Raw genomic sequence first — 22,711 nt, 5'->3', positions numbered from 1 at the left:
AATAAACCATCACTTGAAATCAATTGTTATGTTTTATTGTCATCCGTCTTATCCTTATCTTTATCATCCCGGATAAAGGATCAATGCTTTCTGACCAAAAGGAGCGATCCTAGTAAAGTGAAATAAATGAAATGAAATAAAAATCTTTATCTCTATCATCGTGGATAAAGAATCAATGCTCCTAGAGGGCAAAAAGAGCGATGACTGAAGGTACTGTACATTGTGATCTTATTTTATTTAACTTTATTATTTCAGGTGACAACTTCGTATTTAATGTGTTTATTAAAGTTGTACAATAGCATTATGCTAAGCAGTTCTCAGTATGTTAACTGGTATAATAACGGTGCTATTACGATAAATTGATGACTAATTTTTGTTCTACCCTGATAAATGATTAATACAATCTTTGTCTTATTTATACCACTTTTACACCGCCAGCAACAATCCGGAATTGTGTAACCCGAGTTGTACCCAGGGGACGCAGAAATGCGGAAATAAATGCCGGTGTAAACGGACGTAGAAGGGTTTTCAAAAGGTCTTTCACACCTCAGGTTCCTGTATTATAATAAATCCATGAGTATATGTCATGCACTTAAAACAATGCAACAAATACGAAAATGAATATCTAGTTTTTATGAGATTTAAAACGGTAAAATGAAATACTATAATAAATGCAAGCATAGCTGCTTGATGATGAATCCCTTCCATCTGTTACTCATCTTCACCCTCAATGTAACGCCCTGCAGCTGCTCCTGCACCAGCAGCAGCCATATAAGTGCCGTAGGATACTCCAGCCGCTCCAACTGATTGAAGTGTAGCCACTACGCCTCCAGCTACAACCCCACCTCCGCTCGCTATAGCAGAAGCCGACATCATTGCCGCTGCCGTAGAGCCAGCAGTAATGCCGGCTGTCGTAAACCCAATAGCGGCTGGGCCAAATCCAACCCCAGCTACCGCTAAGGCAGCTGCTATCAAGGGGAGTACTGAAGCAAAATGAAAATAAATAAAATTACAAACTTGTTTAAGATCTTCCCACTAAATACAGTTCAATCTATCGATAATTGTTGGCGAAATAACAATTTATAAAAGACAAATATGACAACGTTTTCCATAACAATATAAATAGCACTACTAACTCCTTAACAGCCAAATACCAAAATAACACACCTGGTGTTTGCTATGTGTTATTTTTGTAATGAATATTCACAAGGACATAAACATCAAGAATAAATGTCGGAAAATCTTTACATTAAATTACTTTATTTTTATTAAGTGTTTCTAGTAAGTGAAATTAGGTAGTCGAGTAAGAAATATAAGCATTACTTATAGATACATTAATTTACAAACTCTTCTCTGTGTTTTTCCTAAATTATTAATATTGGGCACACTTTCGGTTAAGCTGATGAGTTCCAATTGGGACATACATAATCTAAGATTCAAGAAACACGTCTAACTTTTTACTCCCAGAATATTAATATTAACTATGTCTATGCCTGGCTTTATAACTAGGAGTGGAGTTGTGGCTTGGGGAGCGGAGTTGTGGCTTGAGGAGTGGAGTTGTGGCTTGGTGGTGATGATGCTTGGCTACCAATCTAAGGGTCCTGGGTTCAAGTCCTGTCATATGTCTTGATTTTTTCTCATGACAATTTATAACTCCACTCCCAAAGACTTGTAATAAGTCTTTGTTTATGTAGAGCATCTTGTGTATATGTTTGTCTTGTGAACAGGATTGCCCCCTTTAAGAAGGATAGTGAATACATTCGCTTATGATTATCATTGGCAATTTGCCTAAAATTGAATTAAAAAAAATAATAATAATTTAATTACCTGCTTGAGCCGGTTGGATTGATGCAATCAGACAAATAAAGATGATTGCCGATACTTTTGACATCTGCAAGAAAAACAATGTGTGTTACTTCGTCTGTTTCACATTGCGTTTTCACAATACCAAATATAGTATCGACCCAGCTCGGCGTGAGCAGTTCCATCACCCCAGATATAGCCTACTCTCAGGCCCGTTTTAAACTGAGGCTTTTAGTAGATAATGTGAGATAAATGTATACCCTACCATAACCATAACATTACAAAACTTACTGTGCTAAATTCTGATGTAGTGGTTAAATTGATATGCAATTTTAAACGTTTTCTGGAAGTCTGAATACGTTTTCCTAGACTCTCAATCTGATATTTACGATCGATTTCTCTCGTACAAATACGATCGATTTCTCTCGTACAAATACGATCATGCGATATTTGCTTCTGTAAATAGTAGGCCTAGTTGGTTTTTCCAATATAACATCTGTTTTATGTTTCAAATCTCTGACATCGATTAAAAAAAGAACAATGAGGGTAGTGTATTTACAATCGTTATTAGACAGCATGTACATTTTGCTAAGCCGCACTTGACGTCACAGCAATTTACGGTGACGACGACTGTACGACGAGCGCGCGCGTGGCGATATCGTAAATCTTTCGATTGTTCTGAAATCATATGTTGTACATTCCTAATACGGTATAAACTGCACACGTAAAGAGAAAAACAAAGGAAAGGTAGGCCTATAATTAATATGCTAAAATAGAGAATAATGTGGGAAAGGTGAAGATGATGAACATGAAAACATCGTGACTCAAAGCTATAAAATAACTTGTTACACAAACTTTACTTCGAGTTTACGATAAAGTAAAGCTTAACAGCCCTAATTTTGGACACTCCTATTCAGGGGACACTAACGAGGTGTAATATTATGAACACTGCTTTTACCCCAAATTTAGAGGAAACACCCCTATTATCAGAAAACCTTGTTGGATTACAAGTAAACAGAGTTTTATTGAAGCAAAGCAGCTACTTCAAAGATGTGTTCGAATTTCAGAAAAACAATGGTGAATCGACAGAGATCCCTGTCGCTCTCATCGGTAACCGAAATGCAAAGGTACAGGTAATAACAGGTGATATTTTAGAGTATAGTTATTGAATCCTTGAATCAAGGATGAAGATGTAATCTTAATAAAGAACCATCATTTGAAATAATTGTCATCCGTTTTATAAATATCATAATTCTTCTTACATGAGCTTAGCTATTTCTTCAGTTTGTGTTGTATTAAAGTAGCACCATCAGTTACACTCATGTGTTTGTTGCTATACCCAGTTATTGGCAGTTACGTACGCACCTTATTAAAGTAGTACTTGACAACTAATAATAATAATAATAATTCAAAAACCAAATCAATTAATAACTGCACTGTGGTATGTACCGGTTCGCAGACTTTATATCATTTTATTTATTTTCTCCATACAAACCATCAAACGATATATTGACTATTGTTTAGTAGCTTTTAAGTAAATTCAAGCACTTTATTAACCAGCAATGTCTTTAATACACTCAGACAAGTATTAAATGATGATCAGACCATAGAAGCTATAATTCCTCCATGATCAAACTAATGGAAACAAACGAGTAACAATTCTTTAACTAGGCCTATAGCTTATCATGCAAAAAAGGGAAATTTGTGCGATTTACGCAATTATCAACTTGCGTATCGTTAATCTTATTTGGTGAAGTAGTCTACTGCAGCGCCTACTGCAGCGCCTCCTGCAGCAGCGGCAGCCGCATAAGTACTATACGATGCCCCAGCAACTCCTAATGATTGTAGTGTAGCCACTACGCTTCCAGTTAGAACACCACCACCGTTAGCAATAGCCGAAGCTGACATCATTCCGGCTCCTATTGAACCGGACGCAATTCCTAGTGCCCCAAATCCTAATGCCGCAGGGGCAACGGCAACAGCGGTTACCGCTGCGGCAGCTCCCGCTGCGGCAGCTCCTGCTATCCAGTGACCGACTCCTATAAATAGCAATAAGAGAATTAAAGACATATTTTTATCCTTTATCAGATAATTCAAGCGATTTTGTGTCATTTTTAAAAAGGCGATATTTCTGATTATAAATTAAATAACTGTTCATTCTTCCAATATACATACCACTATCCAATCCAATAATAATTAAGGAAATGACAACTTTCCCTCACAATAAAACCTAGTGATAGATAATGAAGAAAGTGAATGTTCAGATCAGATCTGAAAATTCTATCCAGTCCAAGAAAACGCAGCCATACTCGGAATGGTACCAGGTGCGGATCTAGAAAGTTCGCGAACAGGACTCTTTTGATATAATGTATAAGATATCTGACTTATTAGGGCCTTACCTGCTTCAGATGGTTGGATTGCCATAGATGCAATAAGAGTGATACAAATTATTGCTGATACTTTCGACATCTGAAACAAAAAAACAAATCCGATATTGATTCGCCTGATAGGATAGGGAAAACTGGCCACCCTGAGGATTTACAATGTTTACACTGAGCCAACTGGCTTACTAAAACATTTGCCGCAAACTGTGATCGCGTTCTATCGGACGCAAACAGAAAATATTAAACACGACGCTAGATATTTTCCTCAGCGGCACGCGCGTGGACGATTCCTCACGAATTCCCCGGCGCACACTGCGAGCCAAGTGTTACTCATGCCAGTTGGTTTGGCCGATAGCTCTAGTGTGCGCCGGGCTTTAGAAGGTTTTTATTTATAGGTTATATATATATATTATAGGTTTTATTCTACGCTAAAATTATCTTATTTATAACTATTAGCGGTATAAACAGGGGACGGACCCAGACAGAAATAGACGAGATCTGCCAGTGAATATTAGGTCTGATCTAGCCCCTGTAAAGAGACTATCTATGTCTATTTATACTTATTAACCTAGGAGGACAATTAAGTCTCTTCGGTATAACTACACACTCATCGTTTGTACTCACCTAATAATCCTTTATAGGCTGGTACGTGATGGGTAACTATAGTTTCTGTCCTTCTTTGGTTGTGTCTTCGCTTCAAGAGAGAGACTCTTGTCCCTCGCACATTCAACCCCTGGGGGTGTTCGTGACGTATCTCGCCACTGGCCAGTCCCAGGGCCGGATTCGTGTGTTGAGTGCATATAGGCCCGGCGATTGGCTGTGACGTATAGATGACGTAACCACTAGCCAATCGCCAGGCACTACAATCCTCCTCGTTTTATTTTCTTTGTTTCCTGCCCCCCTGACTATTCTCGGACTGGTCTTCCCAAGGGAGGCAGGTACATTTTAGTTCATTGTCAGTGTCTGACATTACTGTCCAATTTGATTTCAAGTTCATTTGACTGTTCATTTGATTTCCAGTTCCTGTTAAAGTACATATGATTTCCAGTTCCTTTCAAAGTTCATGTGATTTCCAGTTCCTTTCAAAGTTCATGTGATTTCCAGTTCATTTCAAAGTTCATGTTAAAATTCTCTCCTCTATGGTGGGTCCTCCACTCCTTCCTCTTTCTTTTTACCATTTTTTTTTTTTTTTTTTTTTAACATGTAACACAACGGGGGGCACAGCCCCAACAAGAACAGGATGTAAAAAACCAACACCAGAACGTCAAGGTGGGGGAAACGTACCCCAATAATTTGAACATATGAAAGCCAACAGGGGACTAAAGAGTCCCGAATAAAAAACGTTGCCATAAGAATTGAACAATGGGCGATACACATACGAAAAATTAAAAACGAAATGAAGGAACAAGAAAATCAACTCCCTACAAGCCATATGGCATAGGGTATCCACCGGGTTGCAGACGGGCGCCGCGTGACCAGGGATCACTGGCAACCGCCGGCCCCCCGGAAGAAACAATCTTAGGAACACCGTTCTAGGGGTACAGAATAACAGATTTGAAAAAAAGAAGGCACAAGCCTAAGGGGAATGGCAAAATTTAGCACACAACAGCAAAATTTTGTTCTGGGATTTCAGGATAGGGCTGACTGTTTGTGTGTATACAATCTATTCTAGTTAGGGGAATCATCAGAAGAGACCGCACTGACAATCGTAATTACGGTAAGGGACTTACGGTCCCAGCTAAATAAGTAGAGGACATGTTGGACCTCTAATTTTGGGGTGGGAAGAGGATTTGCTCTTCGCCAATTTTTGGGCGTGCGGTGGAAACTAAGGACAGACAATTGTCCTGGGGTTAACAACAATCAAGGGTATAGGTCTACAGAAATCCAAAAGGCTACACTGTAGATCATAAGAATGTATAACTGAGCTATGGTGGAAAATATGATACGCAAGTACACCAAGTACTGTATTCAAGTGATTAGAACGGTGTGGTGGTGTGAAATAACAATCATTTTGAAGAATTGAGTCATGTTAAAGAATTGAGGGTCAGCTGCTCGATGCACACGCGGTGCATGCGGGCGGCCGCCTCCCGCAGGGCGCTGCTGGAGGATGACAAGGCTGCTGCTGTTAGTTTGCATTATACGCCTCTCTCAGCAGTCGGCGGGCTTCCTCCTCCAAGGCTAAAAAACACCCACGACAAAACTTTAAAGCTGCCATTTCTTGTATCCAAAGATTGGTGGCCCCTTCACCCCCCTGAGTTCTATACGCCTTGGCTGCGGCTTTAAGCACTCGGGCTCCCCATTCACGTAGGGACTCGGAGTCTTTTTGGACAAGTTTTTCAAATTTTGCAGCCAGAAGAGATTGGTCTTGGGCGGAGCCAAAGTATTCGTTAAAACTAACGATGAGCCTCTCGTAAGAGACTGCACTACCATGCAAAGTCAGCAACGTTTGTAAATACGCAGCTGCCTGGCCCCTCATGCTCATGTGGAAAGCTTCCTTGCGTTCGGCCCTAGACCATCCATTAATCTGGGAAAATCCCTCAAATCTATCATGGAATATTCCCCAATCGTCATCCCCACCATGGAATTCTAGATGTTTTTGTGGCCTGAAAGGCTGTTGACCCCGATGATCACCGCGGCCCCACTCGTCCCGCAAGGGTAGGCGATCCGGCCTATTCCTTTCGGGGCGAGGAGGACGAGGAAATCGTCTGAGATCGTGTTCATAATTTTGATTTTCATATCCTCCACCATAATCACCCATCTGATAGTCATCCCGGTTGATGTTTTGTAAGGGTGGTGGTGGTTGATTTTTTTTTTCATTTTGAGCAGTAGGGCGTTGAGGTGGGCCACGTTCAACAGCGGCATCTCCCCGTCCTACATTGTTGTTGCAATTTATTTCTTTTTCTCGATCCGAATGATCGGGATAGTAGCCACGTTCTACAGCTGGGTAGCCAAAAGACCAGCCCTAACCCGGTCATAAGGATGGGCATCTTCATTTCCCCCAGCTCCCGTGCGAGCATACCTACTTGGAGGCGGTGAAGTATCCACCATGTGCACTCCAGAACGGTCCAGAGATCTACCCCGACCAACAGCAACAGGGCCGTTAGTAGCAGTGTCACCCCTTCTCGTTGGAGTACTCGGAAAAACTTCATCGCCACCCATATCGCCCGCCCGATGGTTGCTGTGGAGCGTACGAGAATCTGGGTTGCTAGGCACGCTTGCCTGCTCTTCATAGCGTTGATTTCCACCGACCCCCGGATGCAAGGATGGGTCGCTCGGCAAAGGTAGTATGGGGGTGCAGGCCTGCTCAGGAGCTTGATCGTGCTCTCCCGAACCATTGCCAGCATCTCCATACCCCCCAGTCGGCGGTCCCATTCTCACATACCGAGAGTTAGTGGCATAGTCCACGTTAAAGGACAAAAAGTCAAACGAATTATCGCCGACTGCCCGTGCTAGATCTTGTGGGTTGGTGATATTCCCATAATTATCCCTGTAGGCCATGATTTTTTCGGCCAAGGGTGGTGGTAAACCCTGTGGGAAATCTTTCGCCCTACGGACAAAATTTATCCTAAAGGATGTAGGTTCCATGGTTTTTGGCATTCCTAGAAGATAAGAAAAATGCTTCCCAATTAGTTTTATTGCTTATTTTATAGAACTGGTAAGCACTCCCGTCACCCCGTGCATCCAACAAGCGAGCGAAGGCAGCATCGGTCTGATGCTGGTTTGATGATTATTTTTGCATATTGCTAGTTGGGTGCCCAGGAAGAACAGGGGTACTACCAGCCCAATACAGACCTAACACTAAATCACAGTTCAATTAAATATAATCACAATGTAAGGGTAACCTCCCCCCATCACAAAAATTTAGCTAATTATGTGTACATATATTGATTTATGGGCACTCACATTATGCCACAAAAAATAATATAAAAGGACTATACAACTAGTACAGGTTAAAGAAAAGAATCAGGACATACAAGGCATGTGATAAGAGATACAAATCTGTACCAGATGTTAAATCAAGCAAGTGTCAATGACATAGACAACAAAACAATGACAGGTTACACACTGTGACAGTTAAGAATTGAAATTCATACAAGACATGTTGAAAAATATCATGATAAGAATAAGCACATACAAGAACATGCGAAAATAAATGAGACAAGACACGGAAAATATTTTATTTTTGAAGAAAAAGGCATACAAGACATAAAAATTCCTAGTTAAAACCCTAAAATAAAAAATAAATAAATAAATAGTAATATGCCTAAAGTAAAAAAAATTAATATTCTAACCAAAAAGGTAATAAATAAAAATAAAATAAATATAGGCACTGGCCTAGCCTGTACCCTAAAAAATATTTTAATACCAAAAAATCTATTCTAAATAAAACGCTCGAACTAAATCAAGACATTCTAAAAATAATAATAAGAACAGGAATAATTATACTTATGCATAATTTCCCTACACAATAAAAATAAATCACGAAAATAATAGGTAGGAAATTCCACTTGAATAACCACCTAATAAATAAAATATCCTCTAACTAAAACAATAAAAATAATTTAAGTCAAAATAGTTCAATAAAATTAAAAATAAAATAAATTCAATCGGAAATTAAATCAATTCCAAGCAAATAAATGTACGCGAACTAATAAATAAATAAATAATAATCCTAATGTCATTCCCACCCAAGTGGGATAGACAAAATAATATAATCTAAGTACCCTGCGATAGTACAAGCCAGAAAATTCCAGCACGTCTATCGTCAGGCCATAAATCAATCCTGATGATACACAGACCGGGAGAAGAGCTCTCCGTTCTGCATAACACTAAAACCTAAAAATAGCAAGGAGTATCCCTATATTAATCCACCAATCAGAATCCAGTACTCACCCCGCGTCACACATCGAAAGTAGTAAACAACAGTTGACCTGGTTGATGCAAGCAGATATCCGCGAGGGTAGCAAGCGAATGCGTGCTCGCGATTGGCTAGCGATGAATCACACGTGAGAAGACTGATAGGCAGAAAGTTGTTGTTTGACAAGGCAAACCGCTCCGGAATGGCGGCATTCTCAAAGCAACGGCAGTGTAGATAAACTACTGTTTAACCCCGTCGTTCGTGAACACAAGTCGCCAAACCGGAATCGGATTACCCTAACACACAACACCCTCCAATAACCTCGATATAGTAGGTCGTAGTTCATTGGTAGAGTAATTTAAGGATTAAAAACATTGATAATAAAAATCGTGGATTTGAATAAGCGAATAAACAAATTAAAATGCGTGAGAGATACCAACCACAAAAAATGGCGTCCCTCACTAAAAAATAGTCTCGAAATTAAATGTAATATTTTTCCTACAAATTATAAATTTGCTAATTATTATGTTTTGTATATTTTTCAATAATACTCTGAAACACGGGCCAGATATATTCTTCATTGTTCTGGAATCACGGGCCCAGTGCGTTAAACATACAATAAAAAAACGCAGTTCCATGTTCACGTGCATGGTATGTACGTAGCTTCGGCTAGGTCACAGGCCCAGGGCCCAGCCTCATCGCTACACACAATAATATTTATTTCGGATCATTAGGAAATAAAAAATGTACCTATCCGATAAATCAGAGTACAGCACAAATGGGTCCCCCATAAATGTACATATCTGACAATCGGAATACAGCACAAATCCAAGACGGAGAAATTATAATATAATTTACTATAAATAACTCCCGACGGCTCGACTCCATCGATCGGACGAAACCCGCAGGCCAACAGGCCCGACAGCAGATTTCGGCCGAGGGACGGAAACGAGTCGCTGGCGAGGTGGGAGATGGGTAGTGGGACGTAACGTCCAGTAAACACACGTCATTTCTCCAGCATTGCCTCTGGGCAACACCATGACAGGGCGAAACGAGATGTGCGAACCAGAACAACACTCCTACCTTCCCAAACAGCTACACGCGGTTGACAGTGTCCCCCGCCGAGGCAAAAGGAACACCAGTTTACCTCGTCGCCATTAAAGAGACTATCTATGTCTATTTATACTTATTAACCTAGGAGGACAATTAAGTCTCTTCGGTATAACTACACACTCATCGTTTGTACTCACCTAATAATCCTTTATAGGCTGGTACGTGATGGGTAACTATAGTTTCTGTCCTTCTTTGGTTGTGTCTTCGCTTCAAGAGAGAGACTCTTGTCCCTCGCACATTCAACCCCTGGGGGTGTTCGTGACGTATCTCGCCACTGGCCAGTCCCAGGGCCGGATTCGTGTGTTGAGTGCATATAGGCCCGGCGATTGGCTGTGACGTATAGATGACGTAACCACTAGCCAATCGCCAGGCACTACACCTGTATAATTCATTATATGCGAATTGAATTAGGAATTTATATTAGTAGGCTAGTAGCCTAGTCTTTTTAGAAGCAATCAAATTGAAATTGTTGTAGGCCTAGCAAGATAGACCTAATGTAATTAGTCACTTCTTCTTCTTAGATAAACATATGACATACTGTAACTTACTGTAATGTTGTCCGTTATTTTGATCTCTTTCAATCCTTTCAAAAAGTCTGAACTGGGTTTTTCTCACATTACCGAATGAAACGTCATTTCCGAATGGTACAATGAGGGCAGTATTTGCAATCGTTTGGCTGAAAGCCATTGAGTTTTTTATTTTTTCTTTCGAGATATGTTTTTAAGAATAACAATTGAAAAAATATTTCTTTATCATTTTATTTAATAGCAATTATACAACCCTCTTGTTTAATATTTGGTTGGTTTTTCTTGGGTGTTAGGTAGGGGAGAAATATATAAGGGGAAAAATCCGAAAAGTAAGAGATTCACTTTCCTCCAAAAAGAGAGAGGATCGAAACTGCTCTACCACCCAGGAAACTGCCAATGATATATTACAAGAGCAGGGCTTTGTTGTTGAATAGACTTCATTAGATAATGCATACCCGGTACGGAAAAAGTACGAGATCTATCTGTAGGCCTATCTATATTCATGAAAACGTCTAGAGTAGGCCTGGGCCTATATTTAAGCCGAGGAAATGCATCAGTTTCATAGAAAATATTAAACGGTACTTTCATTGTCATTGTTACAAATAATGAACGAAATATAACAACTTAACTAATTCATTCATAGTAATAAATACATTATTGTTAGAACAAGCTAACTACTCACAGTAGGCCCTATCGAAGAAAAATCTTAAAGAAATACGATATAGTAAGTCTTACTAAAATTCTTCTGCTTCACCTGATATGTAAATACGCACAAATACCAGTGAACAATAGCAATGCGACATAATGCGCCAACAATGCAAAGAAACGTCGGAAAAATTTCCGATCCATCACAGAAACATCACACAAAGAGAATCCAAAGATATGCTAAATAATTAATAATGTGCTCAATGTGAAGATTAAAAATGTGCAAAAATGTAAAATCGCCCGAGAATTAAATTATTATAAAAACTACTCTGAGTTATGATGGGTGAGATTTTACCATAAGTAAAAACACCCAACTCCTACGCCCTGTCTACACTATCAAACTTTATGTGACAAAAAAGGTGATGTGCCAATAATGGACATGATGAAGTCATATTATCACTACCATATTTAAGCATATTACTATCATATTTGAACACATCACACGTTGTGTTGTCAAACTAGTTTGATAGTGTAGGTAAAGCTTTACCAAGGCAAAACAATATAACGTAATTGTCCACTATCTGAATTGAAAAGAATTGGGAATTGTTTCTAACCTTTCATACTCAATTTATTTTTTTTGTACGTAAATCTGCAGACCAATGAAATATCTATAGTTGTTTTCAACTAGGTATATCGAAATTTAAACGAATTAAAATATAATCGACAAAATTACTGATATATTAGCTATAAGGTCTTTAATTGATGTCTACTTCGTGTGACAAGACTGTTATATTTTTAAGCTTCAATTTTTTCTCACGTTTTTGAAGCAATTTTGTTATAACTTGGATAAACAAATAACTCTTCGTGTTGTTATGAGAAAGTTAATAGACAAGCACTTAACCTAAAATACCATAAACAGTTTGGTTCATGTCCAAATTAACCTCTGAATGTTAAATATGTTGCGAAACGCAGTAGGTACAATTCTAAATTCGATACGATGTTAAAAGTCAAACGCTAACTCTCCGCGGATTGGTTTATTTTGAGGTTTAATTTTAAATTGCGATTGTGTAAAATGTAAACATAATTTCAAACTACATTCCATATTAGCATCGTGGTAAATTTACACCAATTACAGAACTTTCGGTTTAGTAGACTACCCTACTTTGTTTTTCTAACATTTACAGGATAAAGTTGCTGTCATTACTGTTTTAACATTGTATACACATATTATGGGAACAATGTCCAAAAACTTTTATCCGTGTGGCTTTTACATGATTAAATCCATTTTTTACCTCCCTTATTTGGTGTCCCCATGGAAAATTTACAGGATAGGACCCGGCAGCAATATTGATTATTGCATCTTAGCCATATATCTACATAATCAGCCCATCAAACCTTTTGTGGCTTTTCACATGAATAAACTTTCTGGGCGCCCGGTCTAATTGTGCTTGTATAGTTGTTATTTTAGATTTCGAAACACGATGGTTATCTCACAAGCATCACGCAAACGGATACAATTTACTTAAATTTAAAAAAAAAGAAGCTATAACCGAATAGAATCCTGTACTTCAATGAATCAATATACAGTTAAATCCCTCTTTAAAGGGACATTACCCGAGGGAAAATATTATGTTATATATTATAGCGCTAGGACGGCAAACCTCTATTGAATGGACATCTCTATTAAGTGAAATTGTCAGTTGCTGAAGGTATCCCTTTCCCGCTACGCATCGCAAGGACGTATGTGCAACGTAAATGATTTGACCAATCACAAGCGATGGATTATTCGAACTGTCGCTTGCTAATCTGCCAACTCGCTTGCGCTGTGTCTACGTCGTAAGTACGATGGAATTGATGTCTGAGTACGTACATTAAAAAAAAAACACCATTCACTACTGTATTTAAATAGCGGTACACCGTATCAAAAGGTTTAATTTTGCCAAAATACAGAACAATATTTATATTTCAATGAATATTTGAAATAAAAATTACAAAAATACTATAGATACTACAGTATAAATAGGCTAAATGAGTGGAAATCGTCTGATGGAACTACATTAAAAATTATCATTAAATAACCAGATCATAGATCAATTAACATTACAGATAGAGTAACCACCAATAATAATGCGTCCCTTATAGCATACTTTTACCTAATATTTTCCCGCTTTCATTTCATGGGAAGTGCACTCTTAATAGAAGTGTGTCCTCTTAATAGGAGTGTGTCCTTTTAATAGGAGTGTATCCTCTTAATAGTAGTGTATCCTCTTAATAGGAGTGTGCACTCTTAATAGGAATGTGTCCTCTTAATAGGAGTGTATCCTCTTAATAGGAGTGTATTCTCTTAATAGGAGTGTTTCCTCTTGATAGGAGTGTGCACTCTTAATAGGAGTGTGTCCTCTTAATAGGGGTGTGTCCAATTAATATGAGTGTGCACTCTTAATAGGGAATATGCACTCTTAATAGGAGTGTTCACTCTTAATAGGAATGTGTCCTCTTGTGTTCCCTTGATAAGGCTATCCCAAAAGAGGGGTTCTACAGAAAAACCCCAATTATAACCCTTGTCCCTCAGAATCTGCAGAATACCCACAATCCACTTCCATTTTCTGAGGGAGACTTTCATCAGAGGTTGATAAGTTAAAAGGTTTCTGAGGTAAACTTTTTTCCCCACCAGATGATGCATTCAATAAAAGGTTCTGTTTTTTAACTAGTATTTCCACTACATTTTGCATCGTCTTCTGAGGTGGACAAGGTTTAGAAGTTTGACCATCTTGTGTTGAGGTAAAAACAGATGGTAATCGTTGAAGTATGACCTGGGATGAAGGCATCACATGAATCGATTGTAAAAGTGAAGATTGCTGCATCAAATGATTTGACGTTGCAGACTGTGCTGCCTTTCGCGCATTCGACAACGCTAACTGAGCGGCCTTCTCTTGTTCTTGTCGATATCTTTCAATTTGTTGTTGTTGCAGCTTAAGTTGCAGCGCCCTCTCTCGTTCTTTTCTTATCCTCTCCTGATCTTGCTTTTCTTTCAAGACTGCCAAGCTTTGCTGTGTTTGCTTTTGGTAAGCCTCTGGCGAAAGTTTTTTTGCAAACTGCGCAATTTGATTAACTTTTGGAGTTGAAGTCTGCACACAGGTATCTGCATTTTTAGGTTTCTTTTCTTTAACAACTACAGCGGCATTTGGAACCGGTAAATCAAGAAGATTATGCTTTGTTAATAACTCTTCATGAACGTACCAACAATCACGATCGTAACCATTACGTCTTTCACGTACAGCGATCTTGTTAATCTTTAGTTTCATTTGACGAGCGGATATACTAAATTCTGCATCAGCAGACGGTGTAGTTGGACGGCTTGAACTTTCTAAATGATCATTTACTGGCGATGGTTCTCTAGTATCAGCACATGAAGCGTTCTTACCAGGCGAAGATTCACCTTTTCCTACATTTTCTGTAGCACCATTTTGTTCCTTCTTATTCCAGTATTCACGGAATGTGCGACTTAGTGTCTTGATACCGGCTGTGTTGCCATGTACCAATTGGATTAAATCAGGTATTGCTGTTAATAAGTAATAAAAGAAAAACAAAATTCAATTCACCATTAACTGAGAAATAGCAGTCACTCTAGATTCTTTGGCTAGTTGAATCTGTCTCAGTAAGTTTCACTGGCCAAGCAGGACTTTCAGTGAAGGAAAGTTAATTGGCTGTTTGCATAAGTTATGGTAATCATAATATTTACTATTATTATTATACTAATTTTCAGTTGATAAGTCTTACAAAAAATGCAATGCAGGCAATAAAAATCAGTAAAAATCTTTTATTTTTTATTCTATTTTTTTTAAAAACATGGGCTTACTTCCTGTTGTTGTTTCCTTTACTGATGCCCAAAAATATCAATGTAGTCAAAAATGTTTATACAGTCTTTGGGACACCCCTATTCAGAGGACACCCTTATTGAGAGTTTCTCTTTCCTGTGCAACTTAACTACGGGAAATATATGTTTAAACACTACAGCCAACAACCCCTATTACCCCTATTAACAGGACACTTTGTTTGGGTCACAAAGGTGACCTCTAGGGGTTCCACTGTAAACCTGAATTACACTCAATTCCAATTCAATTCATACACATTTATTCAGTTACTTGACAATAACTGGGGCCCCTAGCAATAACTTGTCTCATATGCAAAATACAGAAATACTGTATATGAAACAATAAACAATAAAATATCAACTTAAAAATGTTTTTTCTCACCTTCTTTAGGCACACCTTTTCTTCCCAAAATATTTTTACCATCAGCTTCACCTGCAGATTCAGTCTTTTCTTTCGCAGGTGACTTGCTAAAACTAGTTGATATGGGAGTATTCACTAAAACGATAGCTGCATACTGTTGCAGTATTTTCCATTGTTTTGATTGGTGGTCGTTGTCTTCGCCCACCCAAATTGGACCAATCAGTTCTGGTGTTAGAACTTCAAGCTTCTTTTTTAAACCAGCTTCCCATGCCTGGGCCTTAGCTGCTTGCTTTTCTTTCATCTTTTTTATACCATCCTGAAATAACATGATTGCAAGACGTTTTGTTTCATGATGATAGTGCGTTTTGTTTTTAAATTATATAAATTTCATAGCAGTTCTTATATTGATATATTATTTTAATAATAGAATGAATGAATTGAATTTTACACGTGGCTCTGTTTTTTAAATAATTAAAATTTGCTTTATAGGGCAAAAGCAGGATAGACACTATTGTGAAATTAAAACTCAGCAGTGTGTTACAAGCAAGCAAACTAGTTTGACAAAAAAGTGTCATGTGCCAAAATATGGTAGTGATATGACATCATCATGTCCATATATGGGCACATCACATTTTTTTGTCACATAAAGTTTGATAGAGAAATTTAAAAGGTATACCTCGCATTCGTTACCACCTTCATCTTCAGACAGGTAACCATGGGGAACAAAGAACCCATCATCATCCTCATCGTCATCACTAGCTGGTTCATCTTCACCCTGATTTTACAATAAAAGTAGAATTACTATGATGGTTGACCTGCATTATATATTATAAATGTAAAGGTATTATATTTGTCCTCAACCTGCTTAACCGGGAAATTCGAAAATCTGGTATATATATCTCCCAACCAGAATGCAACCGGGCCCAACATTGCTTAACTTTGGTGATCTGACAAGAACCGGTGTTTCAACGCTGTATGGCCGTATATCATATACAAATCTTTCTTCAGTTTAATAACTATAAATTATATACACATATTTGTTTATATACCTCAGAATTAGACAAACTCTCTCCAGGCTCTTCCCATTCCTCATCACTGTCCACCTCATAATCCAAAATCTTAAAAAAATAAATCAATTTAAATGCTTCAGTAAAACAAATGATTATGGACTTCTTGTTATATTATGTTGAATTAATGAATATGATCATGTTTTTACAACAGAAACTCAACCGTGTGTGTTCCTGATGAGAGTCACTTGGATTGGATAAACATAAAGTTTAAATGTGTAATACTTTTTAAGCTTACACAACTAAAATTCAGTTAAATACTTTATTTTTCTAAGAAAGCAGTTTTTATTTCTGTAAATTCTAGGTAAATCATTGACATTGAAAATCATTCATTAGTAATTTAGAAAGAAAAAGAAAATAAACTTTTCATTTAAAATATAATTCTATAAAGTTATACAACTAAAGCTCTGTCTACACTATCAAACATTTTGTGACAAACAAATTGTGATGTGCCCATATATGGTCACGATAACGTCATATCACTACAATATTTGGGCACATCACACTTTTTTGTCAAACTAGTTTGATAGTGTAAACAGAGCTTCAGAAATGTAAACCATTTAAAAAATATTTCTAATTTAAATACTAGATCAATGAAGCTTAATAACAATTTGACAAACCTCATCCAAAGCAAATGGGTTCCGAGCTCGTACTTTTCCACTCTTTTTCCTCATGGTTCCATAAAAAGCAGGTCGATAATTTTCATGGAATTTAAGAAACTTGCATTTAAGAAGTTGCTTCCCTTCCGAGATGACAACAACATCAGGTTCAATTGGCCTGAAATTATACAAAAACTCAAATTTACTACATAATACATTTTTTATATACTAAAAGAGTGTTTTACTTATGTTTGACAAAAAAAGTGTGATATGCCCAAATATGGTAGTGATATCATCATGTTCATATATGGGTACATCACTTTTTTTATCACATAAAGTTTGATAGTGTAGACAGAGCTTTATTCGATGGCCTTCTTTTTGAGTTGTGTTGGAGTTGACTATCTAGTTGTAATATAATACATCTATGGTTGTTAACTAGATAATTAGTGGCAACAGCAAAAACAAACCTTGGCGTTTTGAAATCTTTCCCTGGCTTAAATCCAGCACACTTGATATCTTTCAAATATGATGCAGCCTCAATCTATTAGACAATGAACAAAACACAGTTAAACTTTAGTAAGTCTTTTACAGAAATAATAATTATTTGTTCTCTAAACAATGCATTTAATGAGTCATACTTTATTATATTTGCTATTTAATGTTGAACCACTTTCAGTACCAAAATATCCACACATAATATATTTTTTTTCAAAATGCCTAGAAAGCACACAATTCATTGGCAATTTCACCCTGCCATTATCAAAACCAATTTACCTGGTTGCTAATAGATCTTGTCAATTCTTGCTTTGCGTCATCATCAATAACTTTGCGCACCCGTGGTGCAAGGGTCATTCCATCTTTCAACTCAAATGCCGCAAATGGACCGCAGCTCAGATCAGGGGTGGTTTTCTCACTAGGAGCAGCAGGTTCCGGGGCTTTGGTAAAAAAGTTGAAAAATTTCTTTTCTTGCTTTTGCTGTTTCAGTCTCTGTATAAATGAAATATTTTGAAATATATAATTATTGCCCCTTTTTTCACAGGAAAGTGTCCACTTAATAGAGGTGTCCCAAAAGAGATAGTTGTTGGTACACAAATACAGCCAACTATTGAACCACCCTGGAGAGGGGTTAGAGGTTGGCGTGGGGGTTTGTGTGGCAGCTGTACAACCCCCTCGGTACAGTATGTTTTAGTTGAATTAATGCACAGTACAACTGTTAAATAATTAATAAATCCTACTTTTTCTTCTTTCAATTTACTTTCTTCCTCCTCCTGTTTTCGTTTCTCATCTTCTTTCTTCTTTTTTTCTTGTAATTTAGCTCTGTTGAATTATCATATAAATTTGTTTAACGTTTATTTTCCACATATAGAACAAAATTAGATGTATTTCTGGACTATTTGTTGGGATGATTTAGACATTCTATAACTTACTGGGTAATTAATTTATAAGACATCAAGCATTTAGTATAGGTTTACCAGGAGCGCTAATAGATAGATAGTGGCCTCAAAAAGGCCATTTGCTTTCAAAATATCATATTATGGCATATCATCTCTTGACACAATGAAAAACACAACTGTTTCCTATTGGTTCTCATCTTGTTATTGGTTCTATGGTGCTACATTACATTATTTCTTTATCATTTGTATTCCTTACTCTAGTGTTTCTTGTTTCTTCTTCTTTTCCTCTTCTTTCTTTTTCAGTATTTCTTGTCTTGATTCTTCCTCCTTTTGTTTCTTTTCAAGCCTTTCTTTTTCCTTCTTCTCTTTTTCTAAATCCTTCATTCGTTTTGCTTCTAGTCTTTCTTTCTCTTTTGCCGCTTTTGCTTCGTCTCTTATTCTTTGTTTTTCTGCCTTTTCTTCCTCTAATTTTTGTTTCTTTTCCTTTATAAGTCTCTCCTGTAGAAATTATACAACACAATAATACAATTTTATGAGTCATAAAGATACCAAAAGTCTATGAACTTCCACAATTACACATATGCAGTTGAACCTCCTAAAAGGTTCCCAGAAAGCAGCATCGTGCATAAATTGCCAAATACAAAATTTACCAACCTTTTCTTCTTGTTTTCTTTTTCTTTCAGCCTCTTTTTCGACGGCTTTTGCTGACTTGGGAGTCTATAAAAAGATGTATAAATAAATAAATATTTTTTATTCCTTTTTTTAAAACATATACCGTAATTAAATCAATAAAAATATGGTAATAGTTATTAGTTAGTAGGTTTTTTTTTCCTGATTTTAAAGTGAAAATATTTAAAACTTTGTACCTTATTTGGAGTCTTCCCCTTTGTGACAGGTGTCCTTTCCTTCACTTCAGGAGTTTTTTCTGCCACTACTGATGTTGACAACTTCCTAACTGGTGTTGCACCTGTGCGGACATGAACTGGTGTTGTCACCACATCCATCTCACCATCTTTAGGACTTACTGTTTTGGCATTCTCCTCTTTCTCACTTGCATGCTTGGGTGAAATGATGCTGATTTTAGAGGTCTTTGGCGTGTCTTTCAGAAACACACAGTCGTTATCTTTTGACATCTTTGGCATGTTGATAAGAATTATACAATCGTCATCTTTCGATGCATGTTTAGACATCTTTGGTGTTCCAGTAATTATAGAATCGTCACCGGTTGTATCTTTAGATTTTGTTGCCGCGTCTGTGAGAATGAAACAATCATCATCAGCCTTTAGGGGTGAGTCTGTAATGATTATACAGTCATCATCGACAGTATACTCAGACTTTTTTGATCTATCTGGATTCATTTTATTATCGTCCATTACAGAACTACCTTTCTCTGTAGCTGTTGGTGACTTCTGCACTGAAGTATCAGGAGAGGCTTGTATTATGTCAACTTTTGGTGTTTTAGATTTCTTCTTATCAAGAACCTCTTTAATGCACTCATCAATGATTTTGTCTTCTTCATCACGCTTGCTCGATTTCAAACCACATCTTTCTATTACGTCCTCGCCGTCTGATGTAGAAACTTCAGGCTGTTGCGTTTTATTAAAGAACTGATCAAGTACAACCGGCTTTGATGACTGCGAACTACTATCGGCTTCTAATACCAACACGTGACTTGAGGCAGCTTCAGAGCTTGAGCTCACTTCAGCATCAGATGTGGAATTACTGATAGATTTAAATTTCTTTACTGGAGCTAGTTTTGGTTTATTTTCAGATGACTTTGTTCGGCTGACTGGGGACTCTAACGATTCCCCAGACACAGCGCGTTTTCTTTTATTTGTTTCTTGATCTATCTGCGCCGCTGGCTTTTGGTTAGGTGTCGGTGATGGCGTTAAAAGTTGGAATGGCAATCGACCTAGAAAATTAGAAAAAAATACAATTTAGTTGTCCATTTGAAATCAGGCAGGTTGATAATTCTTTTTGTTTTGTTTTTTTATTATGAGAACCCTTTTATAAATTAACTTTGACTCTAAATCTTAAAACAATGCTCTTATAAACAGTCTTTCATGCTTGCCATATCATTCAACCATAGGATGCACTCTTCGGATTAACATTTCAGAAATAAAGTATAACCTACAATGGCATAGTCCAACAAGAGGATAGTGGTCAACAGAATCAGGCCTTGACCTTTTAGGCATCGGAGTGCGATCACTCACCTAACACTCCTACTGTATGATGCCCATGAGAAGCACAATTAAATTTAGTAAACATCTACATCTACATCTGCAGTATTATACATGCAAAACAAGATATTTTCAGTTAACTGTAGATGCAACTTGTTACTTACATTGTTTTAGTTTTTTTGATGGAGGGCTTACAATAACATTTGTTGCTGGTGGCCTGTCTATACCTTAAAAAAAAGAAACTCATACAGATTTAAAATGGACCTGAAATAAATTTTAAATTATTCACATTTGACATGTTCAAATGTAATAAACAGAACATTGATTGGTAGATAAATTTGCCAAACAATTTTTTTAATTCATTGAATTTTTTCCCCCTCTTTGTTATTGAATGTTATATTTTATGGGTGTACTATGAAATAAAAGTCAAAGAAATAAAATGAATAACAATATTAAAAACTGGGTTAATTAAAATTAACAATAACAACTGGATTAATTAAAATTAATGATAAACAACATCAATTTCAAAACCAATTCAAAGGCTGCAAATAAACATTTATTAGTAATTGTCACATGATGATGAATAATGCACTTGTCAATTGTATGACCCACTATACAACCCCGGGAGAGGTGCGTCATTTGTCTGTGAATACCATGATGCACCTGTGTCAAAATGTGACTTACCTTTAGGTGACCATGACCAACCCATTTTGACGCACTGTGACCATGTTGTTTATGCACTTGTCAATTGTATGACCCACTATACGACCCCCGGGAGAGGTGCGTCATTTGTCCGATGTGCGTCATACCTTATGAATACCATGACGCACCCATGCGTCAATAATGTGACTTACCTTTAGGTGGCCATGACGCACCCATTTTGACGCACTGTGACCATGTTTTTTATGATATTTTGGGTGGTAAAGTGACGGACATTGACACACCATTGGTCATTGATTTGACGTACCATCTAGGTTTTTTGACGCACCCCTGCGTCAGTAATTATTTGTAAATGATGCACCAATGACGCACCTCTCCCGGGGGTCGTATAGTGGGTCATACAATTGACAAGTGCATTATGATATGGTGGGTGGTAAAGTGACGGACATTGATGCACCATATTGTTCATTGATGTAACGTACCATCTAGGTTTTTTGACGTACCCCTGCATCAATAATTATTTGTAAATGATGCACCCATGACGCACCTCTTCTGGGGGTCGTATAGTGGGTCATACAATTGACAAGTGCATATTATATAAATATTATTTAATACAAAATAATCGTAAATTCATATTAGGCCCTATTATTAATAATATTATTATAATAAATATAAAATACTCTTTAATTTAACAAGACAAGAGGCAACTTGAACTGAGCATGATCAGTCTAGGTCTAGACTAGCTAGCGCTGCATGCCGACCCCAGCCCAGAGAGGCTGGGCTAGTCCAGGTACAACTGTGTTGTGCTGTGGTACGGTGTAGGCCTAGTAGTAGTGTAGGCTCTTAGCTTACTATCTAGAGCCTGGCTAGCCGCTAGATTGAGCGATTTACAAAACCAAACATATTTACCAGCAAGTGAAGCATTTCTCTTTTTATTTTCTTCCATTTTGCGTGTATCTACCTGATACTCTTCTATTATATTATACCTAAAGATATATATTTATTTTAGACACAATTTTACATGGATAATCTGCAAAAAATTATGCTCTGATGATGTTGCAAAAAGACCTTTTCTCCTCCTGATGATAAAAACGGACTTGTTCTTGGCGCGCGTAAACACAATTAATCAATAGATTTAACAACCTCCACAATTGGCCAACATCACCAATATTTTATTACTCTAACCAATTGCTAAGCCGCTCTGAAGAGGCTTAGTTGTAAAATCTATGACGTTGATCATCCCGGA

At 37.4% G+C, this 22,711-nt stretch overlaps 3 protein-coding genes across 3 annotated transcripts; all 3 read right to left on the bottom strand.

Annotated features, from left to right (window-relative positions):
* Nucleotides 1-13: 13 nt before the first annotated feature.
* Nucleotides 14-2,253, bottom strand: LOC144844525 (uncharacterized). Its single transcript, XM_078701471.1, has 4 exons — nucleotides 2,095-2,253; nucleotides 1,828-1,891; nucleotides 443-983; nucleotides 14-329 (listed from the first exon to the last, which is right to left on the bottom strand). The coding sequence occupies exons 2-3, from the start codon at nucleotides 1,889-1,891 to the stop codon at nucleotides 712-714; spliced, it is 336 nt and encodes a 111-aa protein (XP_078557597.1). The 5' UTR covers nucleotides 2,095-2,253; the 3' UTR covers nucleotides 14-329; nucleotides 443-711.
* A 1,002-nt stretch (nucleotides 2,254-3,255) lies between these two features.
* Nucleotides 3,256-10,764, bottom strand: LOC144844524 (uncharacterized). Its single transcript, XM_078701470.1, has 3 exons — nucleotides 10,707-10,764; nucleotides 4,203-4,272; nucleotides 3,256-3,842 (listed from the first exon to the last, which is right to left on the bottom strand). Exons 2-3 carry the CDS (start codon nucleotides 4,270-4,272, stop codon nucleotides 3,547-3,549), a joined length of 366 nt encoding a protein of 121 aa, XP_078557596.1. The 5' UTR covers nucleotides 10,707-10,764; the 3' UTR covers nucleotides 3,256-3,546.
* Nucleotides 10,765-13,230: 2,466 nt separating this feature from the next.
* LOC144845533 (uncharacterized) lies at nucleotides 13,231-22,606 on the bottom strand. Its single transcript, XM_078702924.1, has 13 exons — nucleotides 22,375-22,606; nucleotides 20,970-21,032; nucleotides 19,492-20,537; nucleotides 19,280-19,342; nucleotides 18,882-19,123; nucleotides 18,467-18,548; nucleotides 18,006-18,218; nucleotides 17,699-17,772; nucleotides 17,253-17,409; nucleotides 16,615-16,683; nucleotides 16,242-16,340; nucleotides 15,587-15,881; nucleotides 13,231-14,892 (listed from the first exon to the last, which is right to left on the bottom strand). The coding sequence occupies exons 1-13, from the start codon at nucleotides 22,409-22,411 to the stop codon at nucleotides 13,883-13,885; spliced, it is 3,450 nt and encodes a 1,149-aa protein (XP_078559050.1). The 5' UTR covers nucleotides 22,412-22,606; the 3' UTR covers nucleotides 13,231-13,882.
* Nucleotides 22,607-22,711: the final 105 nt, after the last annotated feature.

Source organism: Antedon bifida, chromosome 6, assembly GCF_963402885.1.
Source record: "Antedon bifida chromosome 6, ecAntBifi1.1, whole genome shotgun sequence".
Taxonomy (NCBI): domain Eukaryota; kingdom Metazoa; phylum Echinodermata; class Crinoidea; order Comatulida; family Antedonidae; genus Antedon; species Antedon bifida.
Note: the sequence above shows the minus strand (reverse complement) of the source record. Positions and strands in the feature narration are given on the sequence as shown.

Coding starts and splice junctions, on each gene's coding strand:
- LOC144844524 (XM_078701470.1), bottom strand. CDS start 4,272: ATGTCGAAAGTATCAGCAATAATTTGTATCACTCTTATTGCATCTATG. Junction 3,843..4,202: donor AATCCAACCATCTGAAGCAG/GTAAGGCCCTAA, acceptor TGCTATTTATAG/GAGTCGGTCACTGGATAGCA.
- LOC144845533 (XM_078702924.1), bottom strand. CDS start 22,411: ATGGAAGAAAATAAAAAGAGAAATGCTTCACTTGCTG. Junction 19,343..19,491: donor AGGGGAAGACTCCAAATAAG/GTACAAAGTTTT, acceptor ATCTTTTTATAG/ACTCCCAAGTCAGCAAAAGC. Junction 14,893..15,586: donor AAAAGGTGTGCCTAAAGAAG/GTGAGAAAAAAC, acceptor ACTTATTAACAG/CAATACCTGATTTAATCCAA.
- LOC144844525 (XM_078701471.1), bottom strand. CDS start 1,891: ATGTCAAAAGTATCGGCAATCATCTTTATTTGTCTGATTGCATCAATC. Junction 984..1,827: donor AATCCAACCGGCTCAAGCAG/GTAATTAAATTA, acceptor ATTTTGCTTCAG/TACTCCCCTTGATAGCAGCT.